Source organism: Chaetura pelagica, unplaced genomic scaffold (assembly GCF_000747805.2).
Source record: "Chaetura pelagica isolate M959 unplaced genomic scaffold, ChaPel_1.0 scaffold84, whole genome shotgun sequence".
NCBI classification, from domain to species: Eukaryota; Metazoa; Chordata; class Aves; order Apodiformes; family Apodidae; genus Chaetura; species Chaetura pelagica.
Genome location: NW_009953224.1, coordinates 1,350,481 through 1,376,784, shown reverse-complemented (window position 1 = coordinate 1,376,784; position 26,304 = coordinate 1,350,481). Strand labels below are relative to the sequence as shown.

At 37.3% G+C, this 26,304-nt stretch overlaps 1 protein-coding gene across 1 annotated transcript; it reads right to left on the bottom strand.

Moving 5' to 3' along the window:
• Positions 1–185: 185 nt before the first annotated feature.
• Positions 186–25,907, bottom strand: TMEM161B (transmembrane protein 161B). The gene is made up of 11 exons (XM_009997831.1): positions 25,834–25,907; positions 20,084–20,164; positions 14,369–14,466; positions 12,550–12,706; positions 10,739–10,890; positions 10,152–10,212; positions 8,406–8,546; positions 4,830–4,943; positions 3,591–3,765; positions 1,321–1,417; positions 186–463 (listed from the first exon to the last, which is right to left on the bottom strand). The coding sequence occupies exons 1-11, from the start codon at positions 25,905–25,907 to the stop codon at positions 186–188; spliced, it is 1,428 nt and encodes a 475-aa protein (XP_009996133.1).
• Between the last annotated feature and the right edge of the window lie 397 nt (positions 25,908–26,304).

The window sequence follows — 26,304 nt, the reverse complement described above, 5'->3', positions numbered from 1 at the left end:
CAACAAACCCAGTTGCAATTTTCAACATTATTAAGAATATTCACCCTGAGAACACAGAGGAAGTGTTTAATAAAAATTCTGATATGTTTTCTCTTCGTATGTAATTTTCTTCTTTTCATCCCCTTTTGGGTAGCTGGGTTTGTATCTCGTATTTGACCTCACACTTGCTTTGTCAGTTGACCTGTTCATGCCACCGTCAGGTACTGGTGATAGAAAAGCCCAAAAAGGCTTGTAGAGAAGAGGCAAGCAGCAATCCACCAGGTGAGGAAAGACAGGAGTCCCCGGAACAGAAGAGGAGTGAAAATATTCTTTAGGCTTCCCAAAGCCATTGTTATTTGTACTACAGTTACTTTCATCTTTCCATCAGCAGGTGGACACTCAGTATAAACTGAACTGGGGAGCAGACTGTTTTCCACTGGAGTGTCAGAATTCAATTCCGGGTAGACGCCCCAAGAATAATTACCTGTTAAAAAGAAACGAGTAACAGATTTTTGTAGAATTAAATTTCTGTTCTGTTATGTCCACCACTCTACATCTGTAGATGTATATATTTTTCACACACACAAAGAAAAATATTTTTTCTAACAGTAAATGTTGTGTTTATATGCATGGCTTTCTGATCATACTAGTAAGTTATTAAGCTAGAATTCATCTTAGCTTTTGACATGCTAACATCTGTATGTGATTTAGCTGCCTTCAGACACTTGTCAGTGCTAAGCATCATTCACCTGATCAGAGTCAGATGTCTGCTCCTGAACAGGAAGAATTAGTCTAATAAACCTTACGTTTTCCACTGACTTTTCGCAAACAGAATGCCACTACTGCATGGCAGCCTGTGGAGACATCCCTCACAAGAGAAAAGAAAAACAAAAGAAAATAAATCTAGAGTGATATAAGATATCCAATAATGAAATGAACCCCATATCTCACCATATCTCTTCAAAGAGCTCACTTAGAACCGAAAAGCTGAAAAAACTTCCCTTTAACAGGTGCTCACAAGGTTAAATCAACAATGATTTTTACAGCTCACTTTAAAATCACTTTTTAAAAGTATTTTAACAGAAGCAAACAGCTTAATTTGCTGGATTACCTAATTTCTCAGAAATAAATATAAAAAATTAGCATATAATTGAAAGACATCAAAAGCAGCAACAGAAGAGGACAGCTTAAAAGCCACACAACAACACATTTTGAATTCAGGAAACTACAGTGCATTTCTGTATTTTGAGTACTCAATACATTTCAATTATCTTAAGTAAGCCAAAAATATAAAAGCCCTGTGTAGAAAGGAACATATTTTTTTTATCCAATTTTGCCTACCTAGTGTTTTCAAGAGCAGAGTTGTGTGAAGGAGCATTACCAATGGTGCAACATACTGCAGTGCAATTACACAAAGATAATAGAATACTCGAGCCACCTGGGAAAACAGAAGAGAGTAATTCTTGAGTTCTGGCTGATCAATGTAAACCTTTATGAATACGTCTAGAATAAAGCAATTTATTAAAAAGCAGTACTTTTGCAGTAAAGGTGTTGCAAAAGCTTTCTGGCACATCTTAACATGTGACATATTGCCTTCTGAAGATCTAATGAAGAAATCTCTACAACGAATTCTGCTTTCAGGACACTCACAAACCTGAGAGGAGGTGCTTAAAATAAATAATTAAAAAGCATCAGTTCTGTTAAAATAAACAGAATCAGCTTTGCTTCTGCAAACAGCTTGTCAAAGTTTCCTATTTCAATACCCCAGAATCAAATCAAATATATGTTTAATTTTCAAAATCCCAAGTGATTTAAAAACTAAATCCCATTTCAAAATTGAAGTAGTATTCAGAGCCCAAGGCCTCATACAAAGTGAAGGAAAGTCTGGTTAATATTGCAGCCCCTTCTCAAAAGTGAGATATTTTTTAGATTTCTAACTGTGAAACATCAGTATTTTAAATACAATGTCAATATTTTCTTTAGTAGTTGATCAATAAGAACATTTAAACTGCCTTTATTTCAGGTACCCATTATGGTTCATTGAAATCCACTCAGATTTATCTGTCCCCTTGCTCCTAATCTGCTCCATCTTTCTTGAGTTTGTTACATTATGTATTTTATATAAGCTATAGACTTAAAGGACTAGATCAAATAAAGAAGGTAAAAAGTCATAAAATCAATAGCAAGCAAGAAATGAAATAAAGCTAACTGGATTTTAGGAAAGAACAGAACACAAGACGGCAAAAAAAGATGGAGGAAGACTTGATATTTTTAGAAATACAAGGTAAAACACTTCCGAGAACTTCATGATAAGCAATCCTCAAAACACTACCATGAGGAGAAAAAGCAGTGAGGTACTAACAGAAGAAAAACCTTGGGACAAAAATACTGTAAGATAACTGATGGATTATGATAAAAAGAACAAACTAAAAAGTTATGATCACTTCAGAATGACAGATAGAAAAGACTTCACTGGCAGATATTCCAGAAGAAGATAAAGCAGACATGGCTAGTAAAAGTAGACAGGACTTCAACTTCTTAGCCATGGCCTCCTTGAAAGGAAGACAGGGAGATACTGGATAAACTGAATTAGGATACATCACATAGAGAGGGCATTATTGTTTATAGATGGGAAGAAAGCTCCCAAAACTAAAACTATGCATTCACAGCAATCAGTACAGATCTGTACTAACCAGTTAATGCTACCTGCACTTCCTAACCTTTTTTTCTGAAGCAAACTGCTAGACACTTTGTTTGTGAGTAGCTACTTCATGGTCTACATACGACCTTCAGATACTCAGTGAAACCATAATTATAAGTAACAGTGACAATTCTAAGAGGAATGTTTGCCTTGTGGCATAGTTCAATATTCCTTCTGCAAGACACCCCAACTCAGTAGGAACATCAGACAGCACTATCACACATTAGAAATGTAAGTTTATTTTGCAGGCAGCATGCAACACCATTCTAGAACAAACATATGAATTTCTATCTCATTTTGATGATGGTATCTTGTATTACTTTCCTTTTAAAGAAATACCAATCAAAGGCATCTGTCCTCTGTCACAGTAACAAGATAGGCAGAGAGATTTGCTATTTGGCTAGCGCACTTGGAATGGACTGACAGAATCAAACATGTCTCATTTTATCCCAAAATGCAACCACTGTATCATAAATTTTACCCCGATTTAAAATCATAGTTGGAATTAGGTAGCAGTATTTTACCTTTGCACCTAATTTCAACTTTTTTTCACATATTGGACCTACAACTCACCACTCACCCTATGTACTCCCCAAGATAAACAGAAATGCTGAACAGAAACTCAGCGTGTTTGTGAATAATTGTAAAGAACAATTCATGAAAGGATCTTTTATAAAAACTACTGAATAACTTAAGCCATCTGCATAATAGAGATGACACATCCCTGCATATTTTGTTTTGCAGAATTTCTCTTTAGTGGTGCTATTTTTAAAGAACATACAGTTTAGGAAGCTTCGTTCAGATTTCAGCTCTGGTTGCCCAGAAGACATAGCAAACTGGAGAAAAAAAAAAAAAAAAGGCATTTGTACAGAGCACTCCAAATAGGTAAATTCAGAGTCACCATACTTACCATTTTCTGCAAATCAACCATACTTATTCTGCCAGCTTCCTTTTTCATCTGATCCACACTTTTCTGGGCTAAATTCAGATAGGCCTGTAAATGACGACGCATCATAGCCAAACGTAAAGCACACAACAGGATAATAATCCATAACCTCATGGTGTCAAATGTATCTTCAGACATTCTGTGGATTAAGAAAAAAAAAAAAGGGTTTAGCTTTTTTCCCAAAGGTCACCTACTGCTAGTTGAAGCCTATTGTCAATAATACTTCAGACACAATCTACAGTTATGAAGTTCATGTGCAAGTAATATTTACTTTTGCCCTCTGCTTCTCCCTTTACTACTATTTCTCAGTAGCTCCATTACAGGTTTAGATCAGAATTAGTATACATTTTACTAGAAACAAGAACAGCTCTTAAATGCTTAAATTCTGAGTAATGAAGACAGGATACTAGAAAACAAGCTTACTCAGGTAATTACAGGTTTTGAGACACACAGTTCTAAATACGAAATATGTACTTCAGTTGTCTTAGATACTGTGTTATAGTACAATGCTCATTTCAAAATAAACTGAGGAACAAAAAGGAAACACAAAATACACATTTGCAGTATTTTATGTATTAGCTCAGATTCACCTTAAAAGAATATCTTAGGCCTAGAAGCAGTAGCAATAATCTGTTTCAAGTCTTTTGGAATACTACTATTGTGAATTAGCTAGACTAACAGTGACAACAGCAATCACCTATACTACTTATACAATATGTATTTCAGATACCATTCTTTCTGAAAAAGCTTTCCTTTTCTCTATTTTAAATACTATAGCTATTCCATATGCAATTACTCTACATATAGACGTTCAGACATTATCACTTATGTCTGTTCTCATGCCAATGTATGTCAGCTGTCTTCAATGCCCACTCCTCTCTTACACCACTATGCAAGATACAAGGTTCCAAAAGGAGCTAGTGAAGTAGTATTCCACCCCCAGGAAGAAGATTCCAGCCAAGAAAATGCCTGAAGACAGCAGCTTTTTGGGAGCCACCACTTTAACATTTTCCATGGCTATTTCCCATTCTTCCAAAATAAAAAGAAACCCTTTAAGGCTTAGCTGCAACTTCCGCAATACCTGTGACAGCAGATGCTATTTAATTTTCAGCCTTTCACATTTCTGTGACTTTCACAGGGTTCCACTTAGACTTACAGTTTTGTTTTCAATACCCCAGAAAGAATTTTAAAAGGGAATCTTACAAAGGAACGCTCTCTTTGCCCAAAGGTGGGTTCATAATGTAGTCCTTAGTGATTGGTTTTACCCACAGTAGAACCATAAATAATGGTGCCAAGAAGTTTATATGTAGTAATGTTCTGAAAGAAGAAAAAAAAAGGGGGGGAAGTTATTAAATACAAAAAATTACCACACTGTTGAAACTGGGGGTACAGATTTTAAAGGAGAAATTCAAATTTTAAAATAGTTGGGAGAAGGTAAGGAAGAAAATTACTTCCCTATTTAAAGTTATGGCTTATGCTGCAACAAAATAGCAGTACCACATATTGTGAAATAACATGGGTTGCAGCTTTTAAAAAAGTGTTCTTAGACTGTCTGTAAACCTGATTTATTCCAAACAATATAACCAAAGGAGCTACCTGCATTATGCCACACTACAGTGGAAGACAGTTGTTCAAAATTTCCATATGATGGCACAACACCAAACTGCACTAGCCACCATTTTTAACCCCCAGAGTCAGTATCTCAAATGGGTAACTATGGGAAATATGCTGCTCTATTAGTATTTCCTTGTTTTATTAAAAATGTACTCAGATTCATTTCCACTACCTATACAGACAAGGTAAAACAGTTCTAGGTGGTCAGCTTTCCCAGCTTAAAGAAGATTTTTACTTATAAACCTTGGCTATATATATGGCTTGGTACTTACATTCAATTAAAGATACTTGGACAAAGAAAAAAAGCCAGAAGAACTATTCCATTTTAAAAGTGTTGTATGAAGCTGCATACTTATTGTAAAAGTAGTACTCTTTTGTAACCTTTGAGTACAAAACAGCAGAATTCAAAAAGAAAGGATAATTTTCTGGAGGTTTTCTTTAATTAATATCCTTCTTCACTTCCAAACCGCATGCCCAAATTATTTTTCATTACTAAAATGAAAGGAAAACAATCCAAGACTTTGGTGCTATAGATCTGCTGGTTTTAGTAGTACAATTAATGCCTCCTGGGAATCAGACTCAGCTTGCCTATACTTCCATCTCCAACCAGAGTGCTTCTACACTAGAAAAAAAGAGGGAATTAAAACTTTTTCTAAAGAACACGAGACCTTACTGATTTCAAACTATCAAGATTCCTAAAACTATTTAAATGTTTGCATGTTTCAGAAGATGTCATCACATACATTTATATCACTGATTTCAAATGAAGAATACTGAAGGGAGCCTACAGGAAAGCTGGGGAGGGGCTTTTCACTAGAGATGGCAGTGATAGGGCAAGGGGTAATGGTTTTAAACAGAAAGAGGGGAGATTTAGGTTAGACATCAGGAAGAAATTCTTCACCATGGGGGTAGCAAGACACTGGCACAGGTTGCCTAGAGAGGTTGTGGATTTCCCATCCCTGGAGGTGTTTAAGGCCAGGTTGGATGAGGCTTGTGCAGTCTGGTCTAATGTGAGGTGTCCCTGTTCATACCAGAGAGGTTGGAACCTGATGAGATTTAAGGTCCCTTCCAACCTTAACCATTCTATCATTCTATAAAACACACTGATTCAGTCTTGCTACGGAACACAAACAGCATCAAAAAGCAGTTCAAAGGTTTTCTTAACTCAGGACACTATTTTACCTGAGCTACTTATTTAAAGATATCCTACTGAGTTAATGGATGGTAATGTACCAAAGGTGGCAAGAATGACTTTGTTTTATCAAGTACAGGGAGAAAGGTTAAAAGACTCTTGAAGTAGACTCTGAAGAAAAAGGGAATGTGTATGAAAAGGGTATAAATTGATTAAGAAGACTCCAAAATGTATGTAGGCAAGGACATTGCTGCTGAAGAAAAAAAATAAAACCAGCCATCAAAAACAAAAGGGATACCAGATTTTTATTCTGTTGACCCAAAAAAATCCTTACTCCTACATACAGAAAAGAACCACGTTAATAATTTTGACCATATCAGTGAAGCGGTAGTTAATTACTAACCTTCCCCCCACCCCTTAGGTCAGTGTTCCCTGTAAGTTAAGTCTTCCATTTTTTTAATGGAATAGGAAAAGAAGTTTGTCTCCTCTTTGGTGTTGTTTTGTTGTGGGTATTTTTTTTCTGTTTCTTTTTTTTTTTTCTTTTATTCTTTATTCTTTTGGTTTTTAGTTGATTGGTTTTGGAGGGAGCTTGGGGACTGGTGGCTTTTTGGGCAGTTTTGGCAACTTGGGCGTTTTGCTTAGGCTTTGGGCTAGTTTAGGTTTGTTTTCCAATAGCATAATCTGTATTTGCCTGCAGAGAAAGACATTATTCTCCTGCACCCAAATAGAAATCTCCATATCACTGACACTTCATCCTCATTCACTACTCCTGTATAGTCACTGCCAAACAACTGCGAAGTCAGTAATGAACTATTCATTGATAAAAACACATAGGGCAAATACTGATCTCTTCAAGCCAAATAGAACATACCACTTGGCAGTCCCAGTATCCTTTAAACATTAGAGGTCTTTCATACCAGTGGACACTAATTACCCTTTCAGTTCTTAATTAATCATCTTCTGTTTCAGAGATTTTCTATTCCTGCCTAGTATCTCATGCACAGATCAAGAAAGATGTTGGAAAATTAGATGATAATTACAGAAAACGAAAAAGATATTTTAAAATATTGAGAGGCATATAAATTAAAAACTAAGCAGTTTAATGTGTTTAGCTGAAAAAAAAAGATTAGGAAGTGACTCAGTCACAGTCTACACACAGACAGAAACTTTACAGCAGATAACACAAGTCAACAGCTTGTACCTGGATGCATTCAACTACAGAGTGCAAGTGTAACACAGAGTACCTGGTTATAAATTTACCAAGAGTGAAAGACTCACTTGAAACACAGATTAATTTTTAAGATGGGCACTTTTGGGGGAAAAGAAACATGCAGTTTGAACATACAGAATTTTCATATCAGAAAATATAATGGTTTTCTAAGGAAAGTCACCAGACTAAATTATCACAATGACCTATGCTGCAGAATCTTTCAATAATATGTATTAGACATGAAAGGTCAAGGTCTATGAACAACTTTTGGGATTTATCTCTCAATCTGAGAATGCTGAAGAGAAATAGTTAAATTGGAGAAAATGTTTTAGTACCAAACTCAAGTACAGTTGAAACAGAAAATACTCCTTTAAACTGGTATTAGCATCTGACCCATATTAAATGTTCTGGGTCATTTTCTTTGTATCTTACCATAAATTTATTAAAGGCCTGATGCCCACCTAGATATGAGGTGGGGAAAAAAAGTCTTTGGTTGCACCTCTACTTCTTCAAAGTTCCAAAAAGATATGATGGGGGAAAGGAAGCAGCTTCTCAGCAGAAACATTCACGGTGGAGCTCTTGCAGGCCGAAAGGAAAGCTCCTTTAATTGGGACTCTAATTACAAAGCAAAGAATGTAATAGACTGGCAGAGCACAGGTTGAGCAGGAAGAGGCAGGTGGCAAGTCTGCTCAAGATACAAAAAGCAGGCAGCAACAGAAGTCTTAGTCACTACCTTCTCGTTGGAATAGTTTGCTGTTTACTTTCAGACATTAAAGATTTAAGACTGAGTAAGATATACCTATGTGCATATATTTTCTCTTACTGTGTTATTTTTTCTGTTGCTAAATTCAGAGCATCCAGATGCATTTGAGCCAGTCGCAAGCCAGGGAATGTCAAAAAAGCACCAATAAGTGAACACAGAACAGCCAGGAACAATTTGAAGGTTAGTTTAGACACAGGACCCCTAAAAGAAAAGAAAGGAAATAAGCATTTTCTTGGGGAGAAGTTGGGGGGAGGGGTTTAATCAGAGACTACTTTCAACTCAACAGTATCTAACATTTAATAAAAAAGCAAACAGTATTCTATAGTTTTACTCTGGAGTATCAGCATTATTACAAACCAATCAAAGTTAAAAATCTGAGTCACTTATTTATTTTGTAGAAAAACAGAAAACCTAAGCTACAGCCTGTAAGATGTTAAGTTTGTTAGCAGAGAAGAACTGAAAAAGGAGTATGTTGTAATAAAAAACAAATTACACACCAAAAATAGCTAACAGAATGAATGCAATTATTATGTTTTTTAAGTGAGGAAAAGATGCATCATAAATTTAACTGCTCAACAACAAAACGGATATGTAAATTACACTACTGACATTGTACTATTATCCATTAAAAAGTTCTATCAAATTATTATTACAGCAGTTTTTCACAGATTTATTTAAATCATACATGTGGCCAAATAACATCTCTTTTGAGTGATTAATATAAGTTTTTTAATCAACTATGGAGCACATTTTGAAGTTCAAGAGAAAAATATCCAGGATCAACTTAATTACAGAATTGACAAACACCAGATGACACAAGAAACAAGTAACATGTAACTAACACAAAGAGGAACAGAAACAAATCTAGTGATCCACATGAATTTCATTCTTAATCTAAGTCATATAAACTACCAAGAGACACCATCATCAGTTCAACTGCTCCTGTAAACAGCCAAAGCACAACAAAAGTTCAAAAATATACACTTAACAGGAAAATTAATACAGAAGTTAGTAAACTTGCAATAGCTTAGGAAAAACAGTGAAGAAAGGCTAAGAAGCACATGGGATTCAGTTAAGGGTTTCCCATGAGTTGATAAATGACACACTAATCTCGTGTAAGGAAACTTCTGTTCCTCAAAAATAGAGTGCCCATGGTTTCTGCATGATACTTCAGAACTTCTAAGCAAGAAATTCAAAGCTGTACTCCCACAGTGATTACATATACCCCATAAATGCACTTCAAAGCAAAGAACTGTACCAGAAATGTTTTATAGTATAAAAAGGCTGTCCAGAATAGAGACTGTGCATTTATGTAACATCACAAGCTATGGCATGTTCCTTTGACAGGCTATACAAAACTTGGATGTCCTGTAGCAAGCAGATGTTTTTGCATAATATGAAAACATTACTGCAATATGGAATCACTGAGAGCCAAAATTTACTCCCAAGGTCAATTTTATCAAAAGCTCCATTAGAAGCACAGCCATCCTCTTGCATACCACAGGAATGGAAGCAAAAAAACCTGAACACCTATCAACTGATTTAAGCAATCCTTGCAAAGCTGAAGGGAAATACCATTACAAAAAAATGTTTATGGCTTTGAACTGTATCTCCAAATTAAAAATGAAGGCGATTTAGTTTCCTTGTGAAGACTAACTGTTTTCATTAACCTACCTCTCCACATTATTTTAGAGATTATAAGCATGTACAAGAGCAAAACATGTAAGAGAAATGCTTGCTAAGAAAATCCAAGTGGTTCAGTCATAACTGCACATAAAAACAGGCAAAAGTACTTCCAAAACTTACTGGGATTCCAAACCTTGCTTTTCAAGGAACTGCATAGCACTTTCTGAGAAATTCGAGAATCCTGCAGAGACACATTAGATGTATTTTATTAAAAGTACAAAAGCAGAATCCCTCTTTTGAAATAAAATGTTAAGTAGCAGGTGGTCTTTTAAACAATTTTTGTATGTCTGGTATAGCTCTTCCATGTCTTAATGAGTATGCCATAATGCAATTTAAAAAATATTATTAAAATCTCTAATATCTGTACACTTCAGGAATATTAACAAAATAAACATCTTTTACAAAAATAAGTTGTTGGGTTGTTTTTTTTTCAGTAAAGGAGCTTCACTTTACTATGAAAGGCAAAATGGGTTAAATGTAAAACTGGAAGGTAAATACAATTAATAAAACAAGCAACTTAGGCAAAAATCACACTATTTAAAAGAAAGCGGGACAAATACCCTTCAGAATCTGCATTCCAAAGCAGTTAGAAGTGTACAACATATAGAGTTCATTCTAACAGAGATACTCTCAGAAACACGTAAAAGACAGGAAATAAATATTTCCAAACACATAGTGCTCTTGCGAGCACTAAAGAAAGGAGTTACCTGATTCCAGGCCAAACTCTAGATAGTTTTCTGTCACAATGAGAATTGCCATTGCTTTCACGAAGAAGAAAAAACCAAAGGTGACACAGACTGATCTTTCACCTCCATCCTCTACTTTGAAATAATGGGTAGTCAACGAAAACAGTACCTTACTACACAAGAAAAGGTCAAGGAAAATTAAGAACTGCAAAGCTGTGTTTTGGTCATGCACACTAGGGTTGTCCTATGATACGTAATTTTTTTTTAAGAAAGCAATGTGCTCAGTCAATTTCAAGTTGAAATTACAGAATGCTGTAAAGCACAATGATCACATAATGGGTAGCCATAAATACACTACTCTTGAATATAGTTTTCGTTTAAGCATACTTACAGTAAATTGCAGCAATATTCACTATCAACCTAAAATAATTAAACCAGAGTTTAAATATAAACAAATAGATTATCAGAAGTTAAATTAAACTAAACTAAACTACAATCAATCCTCTTCCAGTTTTAAACCACTACCCTTTGCCCACTCACTACAACCTCTTGTAAAAAGTCCCTCCCCAGCTTTCCTGTAGCCCCTTCAGGCACTGGAAGGTGCTCTAAGGTCTCCCTGGAGCCTTCTCTTCTCCAGGCTGAACATCCCAACTCTCCCAGCCTGTCTCCAGAGCAGAGCTGCTCCAGCCATCAAATAATCTCTGTGGCCTCCTCTGGACCTTCTCCATGAACTCCATGTCCTTTTTATGTTGGCGGCTTCAGAACTGGACGTAGTACTCCAGATGGGGTGTCATGAGAGCACAGAAAACCCCTTGACCACACCTCTTTTCATGCAGCCCAGGACAGTTTGTTTCTGTGCTGCAAGTGCATGGTGCTGGCTCATGTTAAGCTTCTCGTCCCCTATCACCCCCAAGTCGTCCTCCTCAGCATGTTTCCCATCCAGCCAGACTGTATTTGTGCCTGGGATTGCCCTGACTCAGGTGCAGGACCCTGCAACTTGCCCTTGTTGAATTTCATGCAGTTTCCTTCCCTACAGGCACCCCTTCACTCCAGCATGTCACCTCACCTCATACTTTGGTGTCATCAGCAAACTTGCTGAGGGTGCACTCAATACCACTGTCCATGTCTCCAACAAAGATATTGAACAGCACTGGTGCCAGTACCAACCCTTGGGGAACACCATTCATCACTGGTTTCCACCTGGACATCAAGCCATCGATCACCACTCTTTGAGTGTGACCATCCAGACAGCTCCTTATCACCAAGTGGTCTATCCATCGAATCCCTATTGTTTCAGTTTGGATACCAGGATGTTGTGCAGGACAGTATCAAAAGATTGCACAGGTTCCGGTAGATAACATAAGTTGTTCTTCCTTTGTCCACCAATGCTGTGGCCCCAATACAGAAAGACACCAAATTAGTCAGGCAGAATTTGCCCTTGGTGAAGCAGTGTTGAGTATCACGAATCACCCCTCTGTGAATTAATGCCTGTATCTTTACCATAAATTAGTATACATATTACCATATTATTTTTTTCAGGAAGTATGAGATGAAACATACTGAAAACAAAAAGTGTGCAGTCAAAAGCTGTAAATACTTTCTGTACAGAAATCTAATTCTGATTGCCAAACTGTGCAAAACCAAACTAGTTTAGAACCACTATATATTACAGATGAGCACTGAGTGTTCATACAGATGTCTTTTTTCCATAAATAGTAGCCTAAATACTTGTGTATCCTGCCTATCAACAATACAATGGTTTATGAATCACCAAATGATTTAAACTATTTGGAACAGGTAAGAGTGATTTTTTAAAAAGCAGAGAAGGATACACTGCAAAAGCCAGGACAAGCAGACACCACACTACACTGATATTCATCTCCTGTGAGGGTTTCACAATGCTGTAGTAGGCTTCTGTCACCACATACACAATTGTGGCTGCAACAGTGAAATCCACCAACCACTGATATTCCGGAAAATAATGCAATGCTGGAAAATACAAGTTTGCAAATGTTAAGGGTTTGATATTTTAATGCAGTTACAGACATAGAGTGACAAATTAAAAAAAAAGTTTTCAATTAACTAAGGTCTCAGTAGATCCAGATCATCCACATGAAGAGCAACAATAGCAAAAAAGCCACATTTTTTCCAGTTACCCACCTGAATTTCTCTCTTCACTTGTTACGCAAGACTTAATTACTACTCAAATTTATAAGGCTACAAAATTTCATTATTCTATAATCTCAGCTCTTATAGGTTAACTTCCTAAATTAAAAACACATATTTGACTTAAATCTCAACATCAAGACAGAAAATTACTCCTCTGTTGAGTGCAGCTGCAATTCCAGCTCATAGGTCTTCAGACTCTCTGCTAAAGACTAAAAGTTCATTGGCCATAATTTAAAATACTACATATAATCACTTCCTCTGTTTCTTATAAAAAAAACAAACAACATTCAAGATACTGATTGTTGGTCTTACACCTTTTGGTAGTATATCCTGTAGAGCAATAAATCACTGTATAAATTCCACTGTAGAAACTCTGAGGATCATACTGTGTTGCATGCAGGCTGGGTGATTTATAAAGAGAGTCAATTTATCACAATAAATTGCAACCTGTCCCTCCCCAACACCTTCCCCACACCTACACTGTTAAAATGTCACGAAACATTATTGAGTATTTGTCTGTTGACTATAAGCTACCTGATGTCAAACACATGAAATTGGCCAAATTTATTTTTAAATAACTATGTGGTTAAGTTCAACAGAAACTTGTATATGTAAATTTTTAAGACAGTTAAACCTCATACTGTATCTACTCGTCTATCTATCTCAGTGTGGTAGTTAAATGCTATGATTTCAAGCAAATAACACTGAAAATCGTGAATGCTTTGTTTATTCATATGCCAGCTTCAAAAAGCCCTGCATTTCTGTGAAACGCATTTTATATGACGTCCCCTGTAATTTAAACCCAGAAATCTGCATAGGACTATGCTACCTTTCATCTCTATTTATGTGTAGAACCCATGCATATAAAAACACAGGAAGAAAATACGTATCACGCATACATACATATCCATATTTGAGTTTCCTGTAACAGAATGACTGGTTATGATTAAGGAAAAAAAATACCATCTAAAAAACCAGCAATTTCTAAAACACTTAAAGCTGCTTGTTTATGTACCTGCCACTTCTGGTTTCCAAGCATTTTACCTCAATACTTCAAGTGTGTGGTTGAAAGGTCTAGTTTCAGTGCCACAGTATATATCTGTTTTAGACAAGCAGAAAGTATATGTTTTGACATCTGCCAATTGTAATTTTCTTGTACAAAGCCATGATCTGTATTTCAAACAGAAGTCCATTTGGAGTTGTCTCATATTGCTATGGATGCCTGATACAATAACAGGTGTTTTAGGTGGATTTCACCTCCTCATCCTTCCCTGCAACACTGCTATTAGGATGTCACCCATGGAACAACACAGGAGACTTGGCCCAAGTTCTATCTTCCCATTTAACTTTGCGACCAGTTGTACTTCATTCATTGTCTATAAAAAGAAGATATTCCAGCATTCGTCGCAAATAAACACTCAGCTGAAAGCATCAGGATGTATTTGACATAATGTACTATTGCCTGCATCCAGTTATTCTTACCAATAGTGTCCCTTTCAGTCACAGATTTTGTTTCCAGATGAAGGTCAATATCTCTCGGAATGGTTAGGGGTTTACTTTCAATATGACCATTGTATTTTCTGTAAAAATAAATGGACAATGCAAACATGGATGACAAACTTTTCCAACATACAATAGTATTTCAAACTTAAGAAGAAGTACAGACTGCTTTTTTGCCATATGCAAGCATTTATTTTTTTTTTATATCTAGCTAAAAACACTAATTCAAGTTCAAATCTTGAGAAACAACCAAGTATGTCAACAATTCCTACCTTTAACTTGCAAGGCTCTGACACACTACAGTAGTAAGTGTTTAAATGGCTCCTACATGCTGCATCCTGAGCTGTACTAGGGCAAGATCCAGTGGTCAGTATTTACTTCAGCCCATCAATCTTTGTTGAGGGAGATACAAGATGTTCTATTAAGTTCTCAGTCTCAAAGATTAGTGACACAAGTACAGCTACAAGGCAAAATATATCCACTCTGCCATTCAAATACCCACCAAAATAAAATCAACCCTAATCTGAGACCTTTTAATTGAGGTCTAGACCAGGCTGCAGACAGACAGGAATGCTAAAGTGTTCAGATTCAAAGTATATAAAAAAGACAGAGATTGGGCAGTGTTAATTTATTGCATGTTCACTGGAAAGAACAGCAAGCAGTAATCTATCTTACAAGACAGCTGATAAGGAAAAAAATGAACAAAACACCCAAATTTTTGCCCCAAAATTAAGACTTTTTTTGTTACAAAAGGGTGCTTTGCAAGTCTATCACATGAATCAGACAAACCTAGATCCTTAAAACATCCATCCTACCAGCCACCAAGCAAAGACAGTTTTTTAAGAGTATTCTATTCTGAAAGAGTATATGTAGAAATACCCTTGTTTCAAGTACACTTGTGTCAATTCATTCCTTATGAAAAGAAGCAAAAAATATTTATTGTAGTATTACTTGCTTATGCAAATGAAGGGAATAGGGCAACCAAAGATTGATCCTAACACTGCTAAATCCTTCCTGGCTTCCTTCATTTAGCAACCTGAGGATGATCTGAGGCAAAGACTTAATCTTCTAAAATAATTTTCCAAAACCTATGTGAATTTGCCTAATCACTTCTGAGCCAGCCTGAAATTTGCTAAGCTGCATATTGCCTAATAGCACAAAGTACCACAATGTGTGTCCCAAAATGGGACATCCTTAACTCTAACACCATTCAGTGCCTCCTTGTATAACATAGTAGTAAGTTTACTACTCCCTACCCACCCTCTGTGCACACCTAGCTTCCAGTCTAGTAATCCTTAAACTGCTTCTCCTTGTGTGGAAGCCCTTCTTCTAGGCACCATTGCTTCCCTTTCCCAGTTCTACTGAATCATCTTTGAAATAAAAGTATGCTTTATATGTATAATATGAAGTAAGACTGTTCTGCAAATTGTTGGTTAGAACTAGCACATCTTGAAAAAATAACTTCTCAGAGCAAAGACAGATGCAAAAGTCATAAAATACGACATATTTAGAGTAAAAAGCTCATTTTTCTCTGGAGCTCTGAAACTATATGCAATCATGATCTTCACTTTCCTGAAAATAAGCTACACTACTAGACTTCAGATTGAAGAAAACAGGATGCCCTTGAAAGAACCTGCACAAAGTCAAGTTACATTAAATTAGGTTGAGAGATTGCCATTACAAGTTCCCCCCCCCCCCCCCCCGTAGGAGGCTGAGTTAGACAGACAGCAAAACTGGCCAGAGATATTCCATTGCATAGAGCTATGTAAGCTCAGAGGAAGGTCAGAAATCACAGAAGGCAACTTCCTTCCTGCTTCTTCTTCCTTTCCCTTCTGTCCATGGCTGGCATCCAGGCACAACTCCATCCACCCACCACAACCAACCCCCAGGCTGGAGCTCTCCTGACCTTCATCACTCTGCACTTTCTCCAGCAGCTTCAGGACTTTTCGGGACTGTTCCCAGCTCAGGAGATGCTGTGGGAGTTGCTGGGGGTGGGGGGAGGTGAGAGGCTTTTGCACATTCCTGATCACATTTGTATATAACTGTATATATTTGCTTTTATCATTAGTGTTTAATTAAAGCTGTGCAGTTCAGTTTTCAATCCAGCCAAGTCTCTCTCGTTCTCTCTCTCCTTCCCTACCTCGGTGGGAGGGGGAAGGGATTGAGAGCATTGTTGTAGCTGGTTTAATTGCTGATCTTGAGTCAAACCATGACAACAAACTACATCAAAATTTACCTCATTACTATTCAATTATTAAAGAAGATCAGAAAATGTGGGGGTTTTTTCTGCTAGAAAACAAAAAACAAAACTTGAAACCCCTAAATGGATACAAGGAAACAGTATACTATGCCAAATTGTAAAATAGCCCTTTTGAAAATGAAAAAGAGGTGGATTTTCCACAGAAAGATAGGTTATTGGAACATAAGCATTAAAAATAAATTAAATCAATTGTGAACTTATTTTAAAGAAATTATGTCCTCTCTGCTAACACTAGAGATGAGAATACAAGCACAAATTATTAATAAACATTAATTTTTTTTCAGGTGACGTTAATTCTTAGTACCATCCAAAGCACAAGAATTTTAACCAACTGAAAAGGGAGAATAGGAATCTACACCATTACTGAAAAAGTTCGGTGCTCAGGCCTAAACAAGAAGTCCCAAACACTGCCCAGTCACTTGAGTACCTCTAAGCTTCTGTGTGCTTCCCTGCTCCAGCTGTACTCCTGATGTTTTTTCCTACTGCATGCACCCAAGAATACCATCATCTTGAGTTAGAAGATTTTGATAACTGAAGCCATTTCAACCCAAAAAAATTTAGTGCTCCTACATTTATCCCTTGGGACCAGAGTCAGAACATACCCAGGATCACTGACAGTTCTAATACAAAGTAATTCATAGTAACTTCGGACCTTTTCATTAGCCTGAAAATTTAATATAACACAAACTATTCTGAACTAGAAAATCTACCTTATATTCATTTTCTATTATAATACATAGCATAAAATATTCAAGTGTAATATGCATTTAATGCAATGGACAAGTTCACACTACAGCTTTTTCTAAGGCTCATTTTCAAGCAAGCTCCTTGGATGTCCTTTCACCATTTCTCTTTTAATTAGTTCAAATTGGAAAAGTATTTAAGTTAGGAGCAGGTACTACATTTTGCAAGGCTATGGGAATGACAAAGCAAATTCTTTATCTTGAAAAGACCCAGGAACAATCAAGTAGATGTGTCCTTATTTCCCCTTGCAAGGGACCATCCCTCAGGACCTATATTTGCTGGAACTGGTGTCAAAACCCCATTGTGAGCACTGAACAAAGTCTGGCTTGCACCCCAAAAGGCCTGAGAAGATGGAGACTGCACTGATGGCTGCCTATGGCCTGTGACCTGCATTGAGTTAAGGATGGAGGGGTGGAGGGGGCAGGTCCACTCCAGCTGCTCAAACTTATGACTCAACCACGCTTGCTCATCCTTGGGAAAGAAGGCAACTGCCCATAAAACAGGGGGTTGCACTAGTGGGCTTGGGGAGCCTCACTGACACCAACTCTCCCCTGCTGGCAGGACCGGTGATTTTCTGTTATCTCTCTCTCAAAGCTTTTATTCTACTTTCTCTTCCTTCCTAAAGTAACACAAGGCCTAACCACGATTTTTTCTCAGTTTGTGTAGCTTAAACATCTATGTATTGTACTCTTGTGATCTAATTGTCAGCATTTATGATCATGCAGCTTAAAATAATAATTGAAGTATCTGTATTCCTTCTATGGTTGTAAGTAAACCTAATATTCATATACAGACCCCACCTGGAATACTGCGCACAGTTCTGGTGCTCTCAGCACAAGAAAGATACAGACCTGTTGGAGAGGGTCCAGAGAAGGGCCACCAAGATGATCAAATGCCTGGAGCAGCTCTGCTGTGAAGACAGGGAGGGAACTGGGACTGTTCAGCCTAGAGAAGAGAAGGCTCCCAGGAGACCTTAAGGCCCTGCAGTTCCAGAAGGACAGAGAACTGCCTGAAAGAGTCCAGCGCAGAGCAACAAATATGATAAAGGGAGTGGAACATCTCCCTGATGAGAAAAGGCTGAGAGAGATGGGTCTCTTGAGCTTCAAGAAGAGGAGCCTGAGGGGTGACCTCATCAAAGTCAAAATACATTCAGGGCAGTGTCAGGAGGACGGAGCCAGGCTTTGTTCATTGATATCCAGTGATAGGACAAGAGGCAGTGGGTGCAAACTGGAACATAGGAGGTTCCAGCCAACATCAAACATCAGGAAAAACTTCTTTACTGTGAGAGTGACAGAGCCCTGGAACAGGCTGCCCAGAGAGGCTGTGGAGTCTCCTTCTCTGGAGACATTCAAAACCTGCCTGGACACGTTCTGTGTGATGTGCTCTGGGTGACCCTGTTCTGGCAGGGGGGTTGGATTGGATGATCTTTCCAGGTCCCTTCCAACCCCTAAGATTCTGTGATTCTGTGATTACTAGTTAAATGGAAAGTTGTAAATTGTGATTCTACTTAAAACCATTTTGTCTCAATTTGTTTCAGAGAACTGCAACAAACATAAAATTAAAGCTATTTAATATTAAAGGAATAACTTAATTCTTTACCCCAATGTGTAGCAAATAAGGGTGCTAACCAAAGAACTACAAACACAAGGGTGCTTAAGGACTACAAAACCAAAAAAAAAACAAACCACATTAAAGTGACCAGATTATGTGTGCACTTTGTGGATTACAAGAGAGTCCGTAACTAAATAAAATAATAAATAATGGAATAGAAGAAAAAATACTAAAGGAAAGAACCTATTATCACCAAAAAGAAAGCCAGGGGGCAGTTTTATTTGTTTTAAAAACAGCCAATTCAGAATCTTGCATCAACACAGCAGTTACACCATCTAAGGATGTCTCAGTTCTTGCCACAGTTGTACTTCTGAAAGGCTGTTCATCTTCATGCCTGAACTCCGGAAACCTGTTTCCACCTTCATCTGACAGACAGCTGTTCCATCCCTGTCAGTCACCTTTCTGCTAGTTTAAGCAAGACAAGATCCTCCAGCCTCCACACCTCCACTTGTAAGACAGACCTGTTTCCTGTATGATCCCAGCAGCCCTCTGTTCACCTGTTCACGTACAAATTCATTATTCTTGAACATGACTGACCGGAACTGTACATAAAAATCCAGATAAAGTCCTACACTGGTGCCTTGTCCACAAGGATTAACACTCCCCTATCGCTTCTCCTGGAAATACCTCACCCAATACATCCTAGGAGTACATTTACCTTTTTCACAGCTGTGTAAGAGTAGTGGCTCACAGTAATTCTATGTTGAACTAATAGACTCAAATCTTTCTTCACTTGCTTCAAAAAGAAGATCTTCAATCCTATAGAAGATTTGCTCTCCTCAGTTTTTCATCCAAATGAATATATTCACTGAAAAAAACCCTCCTTGTCACCAAATTGGCAATTTCACAGACCAATTCTGTGAACTGGAAATCAACCAGTCCTGCTTAATTTGGGCATATTCAAACTTCTGTTAAAGTAAAAGCTGGGTACAGAGCAGTGCATTTAATGCATGCAGAGCACTCACATGTTGCTAGCAACTAGCAGCTTCCTCACACAAAAATAAAATCCTCCTGACAAAGTTATTATATAGATTATGCGGGGGGGAGAGGAAAGAAGAAGAAAAAAAATCTTAAGTACTTACCTATCTTTTTTGCTCTTTCCTCTTTGTTTCCCTGCAAGAATCCTTAGTTCTTCTTCAGTAGGATGCTGATACCACCGCAAACTGAAGAAAAAGAAAATCTCAAGTAAAACAGTATCAGTATTAGCAATTTAGTGTTTTGGTTATTTTTTTAAAACTATGTATCAACACAGATCTATGTGCATATTAAAACACTGGTCTTTTGCAACACCTAAGTAAATGAATTGCTAACACTTTGGAAGTGTTAACACCCTGCATGAAAACCTGGACGGACTGGAAAAGTGGACTAACAAGAATCTTATGAAGTTCAACACAGTCAAACGTTAAGGTCTTGCACCTGGGAAAACACAACCCAGGAGTGCAGCACAAGCTGAGGTCTACCACGCTGGTGAGCAGCTCTGTGGAAAGGGGCCTGGAGGTCCTGGTGTACAAGAAGCTCAAGATGAGTAAGCAGTGTGCTGCAGCAGCAGCAAAGAAATCCAACAGGATGCTGGGTTGCATTAATAAGGGCAACATCAGCAGAGAGAAAGAACTCCTTACCCCACTCTGCTCAGCACCTGTCAGGCCACACCTGGAACATTCTGTTCCTTTCTGGTCCCCACTGTACAAAATGACGTGTACAAGCTGGAGAGAGCCCAGAGAAGGGTCATGAGGATATCAAAGGGCTGGGCAGCCTCTCATGTAAAGAAATGCTGGGAGAACTGGGTTGTTCAGCCTGGAGAAAAGGAGGCTCACAGGAGACCTCATCCCCATATTCTAGTACTTAAAGTGTAACTACAGAGAAGATGAAGACTCTTTCTACAAGGACTCATATGTAAAAGGCGAGGCATAATGGGTACAAGTTACTTCTGGGAAGATTCCAATTGGACACAAGATGACAATTTTTCACAATGAGAACAATCAGCTGTTGAAATAATGTCCCCGGGGAAGTGATGGATTCCCCAATATTGGACACTTCTAAGACACAGCTCGACAGGGTGCTGGGCCACCTTCTCTAGACTGTTCTATTCTCAAGAAAGGTTGGATGACACGACCTCTGAGGTCCCTTCCAACTTGGTATTCTGTGATTCTTGCATACAAGTATGAACACTGCCTTAACTGAACTACCACAGCTCAACTTCAGTTCTCTTCAGCCTATCTTTATTCATGTTTAGAAAGCTTTGCTACTTTATCATTTAAGCAAAAGCCCTTCACTCCTCAAAACACCAAATTTTCAAGTTATCAAATACAGCAAACAAGGTTGTACCTATATTGGAAAAAGTCCATCAGAATAATTAGAATCCATTACCCATAAGTACCAGAGATAGCTAATTCTCCAAGATGGCACATGTTACCTTCATCTATAAGCATATCAAGAACCTTAGTAGCTGAAACCAGGCGTTTTCCACATTCAACAAGGGAGGGCTGCTGTCCAGATGAATTAAGGATGTCACTCTCATCTCCATTCTGAAATGGTGGGCAAAGGAGCCCAGGTATTAACAGAAACAGACTCAGGAAATTTATCTGTATTTATGTGGAAGTACTTTTCTGGATTAGGAAGCATCATTTGGCGACACAGGTTAACATAGTAATAGTAAAGACAATGGAACCCACAAACATCAGCATTTCTCGTGTTAAGAAAACCTCATAAAGTAGGACCATTCAAAATCTTTAAATCACTGAAGCAGATATGTAACATTCAATTTCAAAAATATAGCAAGGTATATTGGGAAAATAAACACCGAACCCAAATAACCTCAAGCCACTTGATAACACTCGATCCTCATCTCTGTTTGGAAAGACTTCCTGTGACAAATGGAAGTCTGGACCACCTACCCTTATATTCATAGAATATTGCCTTCTGTGTAAATACTAAAAAATCCTCAAATTCTTCACAGAACACTGTCTACACAATAAATCCTGAGGGAGGTCCACTGCTACAAGATCCATGCTAAAACCAGAAACAGTCCTAAATGAAAGCAGCCATAACAAGTAGTATTATTCATCTTCTTTCTTCTTTGTGGTGGCATGGACACTGTGTGTGCATACATGCTGCAAAAGACACTAGCTAAAGACTACAAGAAGAATAGGTACAATTTTTATGAAAGATATGTATCACTGAGAATCTGTCTGCCTGAAAGATCTTAAAAGGAGAAATTGTCCCTCTGTCCTGATACTGTCCTTGACACTACACTAAACCTAGCTGAGGGCAGGAAAGTGGGAATGCAGAAAAATGGCGCAACAGAAATACAACACATTTCAGGAGGAGCTCCCAGTTTTGGCAATTTAACTGTTGGTATAATGAAGCATTAAACAGGCAGTTGCACAGAGCTCATGGATATAATCTTAAAATAACTTCAATACTGACATAAATAAACAGATAAGACTTCAAGCCAGCAATATTACAAATAATGCAATCTGGTTAACAGGAGGTTCCAAGAGCCTTGTGTCAGTAGGTACTACTGAGCTAGAGAATCGGCTGATGCTAGGATTTCTTCAAGAGAAAGGAATGTCAGTATCAATCAGTAATACCTCACAGAGATCCAAACCATTGCATACTGCAAATTTCCCTTGCAGGAATTCACTGCCAGTTCAAAAACTGAAAATGGCAACTACTACAGACTGTCAGAACAAGGAGTTTTGGGGAGAACACTGTGAATTTTGTTTGGGGTTTTTTTTTGAGGCATCAGTAAGAGTGCAAGTTACTTCAGTTATTTATCACGTGGTCCTAGCTGAAAAAATTGCTGCTTGCAAACTTTGCTGCAAAGAGACAAGTCTGAGAATCACACAGATATCTGAACATGTACCTTTTAATCCAAGATAATGAACTACATCAGATACTAACTTCTTCCTATATTTCACATGATCTAAAGAAAGCAGGGAAAAGTAGAGAAACAGTCTTCGGCTTTGTCATTCACCATCTTGCAGACCTGACCTTGGCATACTGAGAATACCACAAGTAGTTCTGTAGTGATGAAAACCACCTATGTTAGAAGCTAACTATTCACAATCTTTCCTGCACAAATAGAGAGACAGTACTTATTAAAGCAGAACATATCGAATTCTTATTCTCTGTTACGTATTAACACAACCCAAAGACTTAAACCACAATTTGTTTTTAATTACACTAGAGAATCATGATGCGAGTGAGTCATAATTATAACTAACAGGATGGGGATTTTTTTATTTAATAAACCCTACACACCTTGCACTTAAAATCTCAAAACCAAGAGACCTGAAGGAGCAATCTCATAGATGTAGAGCTGAAAAAAAAGGCAGCTTATATCTGCTTTAGCTTCCATGTGTTTAAGACTGAGATCCCGCAACTGATGACTCTGTAGCTTTGACATATCCAAGTTACTCTGAATAGCCACACCAACACAGATACACCCCAGTCAATTGGAATAAAGGTCATTAATGAATGCACAAAAAAACTTCTGTTTTCTCCTGTCTTCCTGAGGTGGCCTTAAAACAACCTAAAAGCAATATTCTGGCAGAAAATGTTTTATTAGTTAAAAAATGCAAAGGCCTGTGTAGTTAAAATACAGATCACTGACTTCAATAAATGTAAGTATTCAAATTCTGTCTAAACTCTGAAAATAACATTGATTGAAAAAGTTTGCATTTCTTTACAAATTTAAGCAAATTGTTTTTCAACAGGCAATTACAGAGGCTCATTTTGTAAACAAATAATTATGTCTGTCCGTTCTAACAATTCTAAATTTTCAAGTGTCTGTGTTTCCTTTCAAGGGACTTTGAATGTGCACATAGAGACATCCTGAAATCAGCTAGTCACTGAAGAGTTCCTGGTTTGTCTAGTGATGTGTGTTTATCCTCCCCCCAACTTGCAAGGGCTACCTGTAAACATTTCAGACTATCTTGCTTAGAAAAGCTCTCAAACCCTTTGGAAGAAAGACACGCTAGATAACTTAAAAAATGGTTTAGGGAACTAAAGACTATATGAGGAATGTTGAAGTGTATTGAAAGGAGGTGCAGGTAAAAAGTCTTCCTAGGACAGTTGAATTGCTTAAATGCATGTCTGTGTGTGTCTATACACTTAAGTGTGTAAAACCCTCCAACACCGCACAGGTTTGTCAAAGAAAACACTGCTGGCAAAAAGACAGCACAAAGGAAAATGGGTAAAGATAGTTTGTCAGCCCAACTAAGAAGAGAAGACCTTTTTTTTCTTTCTGCCATTAAAATTCTTGTTGCTGTGAAGCTTCTGACTTGTTTTCATTTCTGGAACACAGAATTATTTCTGGCTCTTCATGTAATTCATGTATTCAGGAGTTTATTCACAATGACTGAAATTACAATGCAAACAGCTACCAGATAAGCAGAAGAATACTGAAAAGCAACAATATTTCCAAGGATACTAACATAAAAGGCAATAATAAGACTCCCATTGACTTAGTGGGAGCAGAATTCCATAAGCACAAGTGCAGATAGTCCTGCTTTATGTACTTAGCAGTTTGTGGGTATGCAGAGATAAAAGGAGAAAAGGTTTATGAAAAATATTTGAACAGCAAACCATTGGTACAATGCATGCCTTAGAACAAGGACACAGAAACTGAAACCTTCATAAGGATGAAGAATACAGCATAATATTGAGAAATTCTTTAGAAAGAGCAACTAAGTATTTAAAATTTGAAATAAAAATTTAAATAAATCTTTTAAATAGCACATAAAAAGTAGAAAATGCTATTTGAGTAATTGCTGACAAAACCACCATGGTAGTAACACACCTTAAAAAGAAATGGTATGTAGTTTCATATTAATTAATATTATTTTTAGAGCACAAAAAATGAGATCAATACCTCGCAGATGTGGTCAACAAACATGTAAAATTCATGTAACAGCTAACAGTATGATTCTTGTTCATATTATTCAGCTGAAAATTACTGTTTTCCATTATGCCTAGCCAGTGGATACCTACCATGCATCTAAACCCAACATTTAGAGTCATTTCTCATTAGCAGTTATTTGAGTGATGAGAAGTGAAATCAAGAATAATAATACTGGTAATTCTGAGATGAAGAGGAAAACAGGCAATGGAAAATTATACAAGACCGGCTAAGATTCCTGTGAAGCACATTATTCAAGGATACTACTTCCAAAATTTTAACAATTACGAAAGACAGCACTCTACCTTCTTACCATAAAAAGTGTTTTTCTTCCCAAATGAAGAAACATTGTCTATATTCCTTTAGTACCTAAGATACTGATTTATATTCAAAACAGCTTCTGAGTTTTGTTATTATTGCGGATATAGCCACACAGGGAATGATCCCCTTGCAACTCATTATGTCTGTTTGATCTATTGTTACGAGGAAGTAATATATTGAAATTCATACTAATCCTGTCCTATGAAGTATTAAAAAACTAATAAATACTTAAGGACTCTCTATATGCAAGGCTAATCAGCAGATGGATTATCAAGAACTCAGACACTGTAGAGAAAAAAATCTTTCCACCCTTCAGTCTCTTGTGTTTAAAGTATGTACCTTGTGCCTTTAATAATATAAGAGCTGGACAATAACTTTATGACTGATACAATGAACTGCAACAGATAAGCTTGTTCTTTTACAGCAAGGGTGTCTTTATGCCTTGAGCCTTTAAGTAAGGTGTCATGATGTTATGGTAATACATAAATAAAAGCAGTCTAACTGTTTTTCAAGACAAAAACCTAAATTAGTATGTTTTACTGATACTACTCTTACCCATAATTGCATTCCCATATTCACAAACAGTATAGGAACTGTTTCTTATCTTACCTGCCACTACAGAGAAGCCAACGAGCAAGAGAATAGTGAGGTATGATCTTCTGTATGACACTAGCCATTACCATGGTAACCACCAATTGTACACCTATCACACCCTGTAAAGGAATAAGTTAACAACAGGTCAGTATGTATTCTAAAAAAGTGATGAAGTGCCTTTAAAAAAAAAACAAACAACTTAAAACACCTTCTACGATAAGGATAATTTTTTGTTCTTTTTAAACCAGAGGGGAAAAGCACCCAAGCTGTACCAGTATTGAAGAAACCCCCTGGAACGTGCTACAATCGGTTACTTACTTCATCAGAGAAAAAGCCCTGCCTAGACTCAAGGCCAGAAGTGTGTCCCCACACACACTTGGACATGGCATTTCACAAGACATTATGCCTTAAAATTATGTCACTGATCACAACCTTGGTTATTTTGGTTTCTTCAGTTCCGACATGATTTAACAGCTGGCACCACAG